This window comes from Mangifera indica, chromosome 3, assembly GCF_011075055.1.
Source record: "Mangifera indica cultivar Alphonso chromosome 3, CATAS_Mindica_2.1, whole genome shotgun sequence".
NCBI lineage: Eukaryota > Viridiplantae > Streptophyta > Magnoliopsida > Sapindales > Anacardiaceae > Mangifera > Mangifera indica.
The window spans coordinates 10,829,935-10,837,488 of NC_058139.1; the positions used below are offsets into that span (position 1 = coordinate 10,829,935).

General features: G+C 33.8%; 1 protein-coding gene across 2 annotated transcripts; it reads left to right on the top strand.

The window, feature by feature from the left end:
- The first annotated feature begins 488 nt into the window (after positions 1-488).
- Positions 489-5,054, top strand: LOC123212130 (calcium-dependent protein kinase 17-like). 2 transcript variants are annotated; one of them, XM_044631188.1, is made up of 5 exons: positions 489-643; positions 1,117-1,940; positions 2,027-2,323; positions 3,803-4,192; positions 4,487-5,054. In XM_044631188.1, exons 2-5 carry the CDS (start codon positions 1,352-1,354, stop codon positions 4,744-4,746), a joined length of 1,536 nt encoding a protein of 511 aa, XP_044487123.1. In that variant the 5' UTR covers positions 489-643; positions 1,117-1,351; the 3' UTR covers positions 4,747-5,054. The 2 variants fall into 2 exon arrangements, with proteins under 2 accessions (XP_044487123.1, XP_044487124.1); XM_044631189.1 differs by lacking the exon at positions 2,027-2,323.
- The last annotated feature ends 2,500 nt before the right edge of the window (positions 5,055-7,554 follow it).

Sequence of the window (7,554 nt, forward strand, 5' to 3'; positions counted from 1 at the left end):
ATATTATAATAAAAAAGTCAAACAAACCTTGGTTAGAACCTAATTTATTTGATTAAATTAGGATTAAGGTAATAGTAATATACATGTACCGCTACTCACAGCTGGACTTAGCACCTCTATAACATTCCTCATTATTATCATATGCCGAAAGAAATTGCATATTTTGAACCAATCATATTAACCCACGTCGCAAAACCCAGCAAGATCGTAGAACTGTAGAGACATAATCGAAAACCCATCTCCTTTTATACGTCTCCTCCACTTAAATTATATTCTACAATTTTTTTAAAATAAAAATTCAAAAAGGAAGAGAAGGTTCCTTAAATTTAAAACAAGTAAACAACCAATGGCAATATGGCACTATCCATCTTGCAGGATCATAATAGTTGCACATGTGTACATGTGGGGGTAACTTGGTAATTTAATGAAGCAAAACGTGTGGGTCCAAGACATGCGTAAGAAACCTATTGGGTGAGTTTAGAACTTCTAGTACCAAAGCAATTATTAAAAAAAACTGTTTCTTCCGGTTGCCTGGAAAATGTAGGAGAAGAGTTTTTGAACTAGTAAAGAGGAGCAAAAGTCTTTTAACTTTTCGAGTGGTGGTGACGGAGGAGTTGTTGTTCTTCATTTTTTCTTCGAACAGGTCAGTTTCTGTCTTTGTAAGGAAATGGGTACTGTTTGGTTTTTGATGCATTATATGTTTTGCAGTTAAAGTTTTAAAAAAAGATCAACTTTGGTATGTATTTTGTGTCGAGTTGTGATGCTTTTTTGGTTACAAAAGTAGATGTTTGTTTCTGGGTTTTTCATTTCCTCAAAGTGGAAAATTTTGTGGGTTTTGAAGTTTTGAGTTTTCTTGCTTTAGTTGGAGAATTTTCATGTGGGTGAGTTTGAGTTCTGTTTTTTAGGCTCTGTTTTGTGTGTTCTGTTCTGGATCTGTTGACAAGTTTGAAACAAAGGTGGACTGTTTTTATTTTACGTGTTGTATATGTCATGTTATAGAATTTCAATTATGATTTGACTGAATTCATGAGAAATATGAAATAAAAGAAAAAGAATATAAAATTATGGGTTTAAGCGAGTTAATCTGAAAATTTTGAAATTTCATTTTGTGCATAGGTGATAGATGCAAGAACATTGAAGACCGCCCCACTTTGTTCATTTGGAAATTGAAGGCTTCCTTTGTAATATGAATTTTAGTGATTGAGGGCTAAGCTCAGTTTAACAGTTGGTTTAGTGAGATTGTTTATCATGTGTATTGAGCTGAGCCATTTTTGTTTGTGATATTGACCTTTGATCATATTGAAACTCACGGCTTGATCTTTGCTTGTGGGTAGAGTTTTGTATCACTGGTATGGACATAACCAGTGGTGATGAAATCACCTGGTCTTTAACACAATACTATAACTGTTACAAATCCCCGAACCTTAATGAAGCTATTTTGGATGCAACCCAGATCTCAATTTTGAGTGATTGGTATGTTCTTGGAATGCAGTTAGGGTGGGGGCAATTTGGTGTCATTAGAGAATGCACGGATAAGTTTACTGGCAAAGTTTTGGCTTGTAAGTCTATTGCTAAAGATAGGTTAGTCACAGTTGATGATGTTTGTAGTGTCAAACTGGAGATTGAAATTATGGCTAGGTTGTCAGGACACCCTAATGTTGTGGACCTCAAAGCAGTTTATGAGGAGAAGGATTATGTACATCTATTGATGGAATTATGTGCAGGTGGAGAGCTATTTCACCGACTTGAGAAATATGGGAGATTTCCTGAGAATCAGGCTAAAGTAATTTTTAGGCAATTGATGCAAGTCGTTAAGTATTGTCATGACAATGGTATTGTTCATAGGGATTTAAAGCCAGAAAACATTCTCTTGGCCACAACATCTTCATCTTCGCCAATCAAATTAGCAGACTTTGGTCTTGCAACATACATTAAATCTGGTAAGGCCTATAACTTTCTGTATCAGTTGCAATCATATCAGCTTAGAAATTTTCTTATCGATAGCATGTTGGTTTCATGGCAACAGGCCAGAATTTGCATGGGACAGTTGGGAGCCCATTTTATATAGCCCCAGAGGTATTGTCAGGGGGTTACAATCAAGCTGCTGATGTGTGGAGTGCTGGGGTTATCATGTACATTCTTCTTAGTGGAATGCCTCCTTTTTGGGGGAAGACTAAGTCAAGAATTTTTGATGCTGTTAGGGCTGCAGATCTACGATTCCCTTCTGATTCTTGGGATCACATCTCTGAATCTGCCAGGGATTTGATCATGGGCATGATTCGAGTAGATCCCTCCAAAAGGCTCTCTGCAGCAGAGGTTTTGGGTATGTTGGTTAAAACTTTGTGTTAGTAAGAGACTCTTAGTCTATTCTTTGGATAATAACTTGTAATCCAGGCGTCATAGGTGTTGTAGTTAAGGGAATATATTTTGGATATGGAGGCATTTCCTTATGTAAGTTAATAATTTTGGCCATATATAAGTAGAATGTTGTGAAGAGGTTCTCAAGACATTTAAATTGGCTGCTTGGACTACCAAATGAAAGCCACCTAGCCGCTTGTTTTGTATACTGGTCCGTCATGCAGAGGCTTGATTGTTGATTTGATTACTTCTATAAAAGAATAAATAAATAAAGGCCAAACGACTATTTCCCACCCAAGGTATGCTGTAATCTCAAGTTTCCACCTTTAGTTATGGAAACAACAAATATCTATCCATGACCACTTAAATTTAATAAAACTCTAACGGTGGTAAGAGTAAAATCGTTATTTTCTCTATAATATTAAAAATAAACTAAAATAGAATCTACTTTTACCCCCCTAAACTTTAAAAACTAAAATTTTCCCTAACCTAAATTTTAAAAAATCGCAGTTTCACCCTAAGGTTTCGTTTTGAAATCTCTGACGACATCTCCCACGATATTGCAGACTGCCTCTCCCTCCCGAAGCATCATCTCCTTCCGGCGATCTCTTTCCTCCCATTTGGACGCCCGATCGGCGTCGGAGAAGCCGTGGAAGACGAAGTTCTTCGTTTTTTCAGTCGTCGTCGTCTGGGAAGACGATTGTCTTCCTAGATGAAGACAAGACGACTCGTCGTCCTCTGGGAAGACGAGTTGTTTTCATCTAGGAAGACGATCGTCTTCCCAGACGACGAAGACGAGATCGATCGATCTTGTCTTCGTTGTCTGGAAAGACGATTTCTCTTCCTAGACGATGTCTCTCTGCGTCGGATGGGTTAGGGTGGAGTTGAGGGGGGCCGTCGGTGGAAGAGAAACTGTCGGGAGGAGAAGACGGCCAGCGATGGCACCAAAGAAAGTGAAAGAGTTTGGAAATAAACCCTAGGGGGGGAATGCGATCTTTTTAAACTTAGCTTTGAGAAAAAATGTTAGTTTTTAAACTTTTAGGGGAGAAAATGAGATTAAATTTACCACCGTTAGGGTTTTGTTAAATTTAACCGGTTATAGGTGGGTATTTGGTGTTTCCATAGTTAAAGGGTGGAAACTTGAGATTGCAGTATACCTTAGGTGGGAAATAGTGGTTTGGCCATAAATAAAAACAAACTTCACTCAAAAGTTGTTTTTCCGGGTTGTGTTTATCAACTAAAAGTCATACATGAAGTCATATTTGGTGATAGATATAATATGCGTTAGTTGATTGCTATATTTGACTTCTGTAATCAGGGAAATAATACCTCTTGGGTACTGCATAATAGGGTTGTTTGTTTTTATTGTTAAATAGGCTTTAGATGCAAGACAATATGCACTTTTTTCCTAATGTTTCCTAATACTGGACACTTTTCTTTGCAGCCCACTCCTGGATGGAAGATTGTGCACAAGGAGCTGAAGTACCATTCAGGCAGGATGATCGTGGTTGTAAAGAGCTGGAAGTGGGCAGAAGCTTTTTGTCTGCCTCATTTATCACTAGGAATCAGGATTACAGCTTCAGTGATGGTCAATTGGGACAGTCACCTGCATTCACTTGTAAGTCATCATTTTCTACTTTGGTAGTTGATGACACTACTCCTTGCTCTGGATATGGGGGTTTTTCTTTCAGCAGCTGCTGTGAATCAACCACACCAGACTTTTCATCTCCAATTCCATCGATGCCTAGCTTTACTTTCTTCAGCCCAAGTTCTGCAGTTGAACAAGGAAACCTTTCCTTGGGATTTAGGTCGAAACTGGATGACAAACCTGGAGGTATACTATGTTTTTATATTCCTTGCCACATTTTCTATGGTATAATGTTAGAATTCTTGGGCCACTAAGCACAAAAAGCTTCTTTCTAAATAAAAAGCACAGGCTTTTTGGTTCACTTCTTGAAATATCATCACTTCATAATGACAATGATTTTAATGAAATTAAGTAAACTAATTAATAAATGGGTAGTTGTCCAAATGTAACGTAGTGACTATGCTGATTTCTATTAATTGTTAAATTAGTGTATGAGATGGATGATCCATGCTTAGCTGTATTTTCGTGTTTGTTTTACAGATACAGAATCAAACTTGGGAAAGCCATTTGTGCTACCGGATTCTACATTTCCTGTTAAGCGCGAGTCAAGAGAAACAGGAATTTGGAGAACTGGAATCACTGGTTCAAGGGTTTCAGGCATCCACAATAAAAGGAATCACACAATTGGCCTTGGTGAGTTTGATCAACTTAATCTCATGGTGACAGAATCAGTGATACGGTGGGCATCATGCACGCACATCCCAACTGCCCCATCTCTTAGATTGTCACTTGTCTGTTAAAAAATGAAAGTAAAATGCCAGAAATATCATTTATACTGACACTGACAGAATTGAAGGAGCAAGAATTGGGATATCTGAGAAGCTGAACTCCTGGTGTACAGGGCCTGTATTGTTTAGTTGAACTGGTGCGGTTGAGTTATGATGCTTTTCTCATCTGGAAAATAATTTTGAGTAGCAGTTAATTTCCTGTAATGTGTTAGCTTTGATGCTAGTGGTAGTATAAGTGAACTGAAAGTGTTACATGTTACATGTCTGAATAACGATTGTTGTAATTTGTTATGCTGGAATTGGAATTTGTTTTTTTTTAATTTTAAGAAAACTGAAACTAGAGGTGTTGAAGGGCGTGCCTACGGGCTGTAGCAGGCTGAGTTGGCCCATAATTTATTAAAAGCCTGCGGCATCGCTCATATTTTAGAGGGTGATGTTGTGTTGGGCTTTAATGGGTCAATCCGGTTGGCTTCTAGGGGTTGACCCATTAATTAAATAATAAAATAATATTTTTAATTTAATAATTATATAAAATAAAATAAAATAAAATTTATTTTCAAATTACTAAAACCAATCATAATATTTTAAAAATTTTATTGATAATTCTATATTTGTAGTGGAAGAATACTATAGTTATATGATAGAAAAAATTTGAAGATAATATAAATCAATTTATTTATATAATATACAAATATAAGTTTGAATTACATATCTTTTACTCATTTTCAATGTTCAAAATTTTGAATTCTTCAAATATATCATCTATTACCTAATTTTGTAATTTGAATTCAACTATCATCTAATATTTTATACACATGATCGTCTCGACTATGTAGGTTATAAGTTTAATTATCTATCGTTCAATATGCATCCATTTGCTCATGTCATGATAGAAAACACAAGATAACTAGCTTGATGTGTTTTCCACCATATTAAAATATCGAATACGTTACCATATTGATTCATAATTTCTAGAAAATAATTAATATTAATATAATTATAAAACTCATTATAATTTGAATTTTAAGTTATCTGTTGCTTACATTTGCCCAAGATGGACCATATACGCAATTTTCGTTTGGATGAACCATCTAAATTTACTTTTGGTTTGGGAGTATGTGATGTACTTCTATATTTGTTTTCGTAAATATTATATATTTCAAATAAAAATCTTGAATATAATCTATCGTATGACTGTTACGTTCTAACAAAATTTTATTTATAAATTTAAATAATTTTGCACTCCTAATCATTTGCCCTTTGATATAAACCGGCGACTACAACAAAAAGTAAAGGTACAACTTTTCAATATTTAAAAAAATTTTTGATTTTGCATTGAAAAAACTGAGTTTTCGATCTCTTTTGATTTTACATTGAAAGATCGTGTTATAACTATTTTATACCATTTACATGCTTTCAATATGATATATGTTGAATTACATTTAGTTCTACCATCAATTTTTAATTTTTTTTGTCCTAACCCCATTTGTTTACACATTTGATTATATGTTTGTATGCGTGATGAGGGTGATAAAATATAAGCTATAACATGTCTAATTCTTCCTATTTGATATGCTTACACATTTGATTTTTTACTAAGCTCAAACCATTTTAATTTATTAAATTTATAATATGATATGCACATCTAATATTGAAGTAATCTTCCAACAAAGGGTAAACTTAGAGATGATGCAACATTAATTCAATTACTCCATCATTATTTTTTGCATTCTCTAATATAATTGTAAAAATAAAGTTATTCATTTAATATTCATAAAAAATATTAGCTAATACTTGATAAATAGTAGCATCGATATTCTAGTGATCTAAATGCAATAATATTTTGTCACAACAACCAATCAGAATTAATATAATGGATAATAGAGTAAATGTATTTTATGTCATGATTAGATGTAATTCATAAATAAAAAATAATTGAAATAACACTATTAAAGTCACTTAGTTTTTCTATAATTTTTAATTTTATGAATTCATAATTTTTAAGAGTGTTAGACTTAGGAGGAAACCTATGAATTTTTCTAAATATTGGTTAAATAATGTTTTGTATAATCAATTCTAAAATTTCATCTTTACCATACGTAAAAAGCTAGTTAAAAGCTACAATATATTTGACTATACAGTCACACATCTTTTGTTGATTGTAGGTGAAATTCATAATTTCTCTAATGCCCTTAAACCACTTGAAATATTTGTTGCACTATAACTGCCAACTGATCGTGATCTGGGGAAGATAATTTGTTGTTGCCCTCTCAAATGGTGTAGAATTTCTTTTTACAATATTAAAAAATATGAGGACAAAGATGACCGGTATTGTCGAACTAACACATATTAAACAAGAATTGTAGTATTTGCACACTACTCATCGAATTATTTTACTTTTGATTGTTTCTTCGATTTGATTCAAATGCTTCCACACCATCGATTTATGTTTTTTTCCCTATCAGGGATGTCACACTTTTACATATCGGTGCTCTAGATGTATCATCAATAATGATTATTTTTAAAAATATTTGAACGGATTAAATTTATTTGAATCTGGATTTATTTATAATTTTGTATTGAATGAAAAATAATTATTGATAAAATTATAAAATAAATAAAAACTAAATTGTTATATATTGAGAATTAAAAGAGTTTGAGAATGAGAGAGCGATTAATGAAATTGTAGAGGGAATGAGAGATTAAGAATAGCAAATTATGATTTTTGGGAGGGACAACAAAAAGAAAATTAAAAAAAATTTCACGCCAGGCTAATAGCCGTTAGCCTGACACATTTTGCGGGCGTAGAATGGCACCCTG

Bases quoted from the DNA above. Each gene is read 5' to 3' on its own strand.
- LOC123212130 (XM_044631188.1), top strand. From the start codon at position 1,352: ATGGACATAACCAGTGGTGATGAAATCACCTGGTCTTTAACACAATAC. The intron at 1,941-2,026 runs GTAAGGCCTATA...TCATGGCAACAG, and splicing joins TGCAACATACATTAAATCTG to GCCAGAATTTGCATGGGACA. The intron at 2,324-3,802 runs GTATGTTGGTTA...TTTTCTTTGCAG, and splicing joins CTCTGCAGCAGAGGTTTTGG to CCCACTCCTGGATGGAAGAT.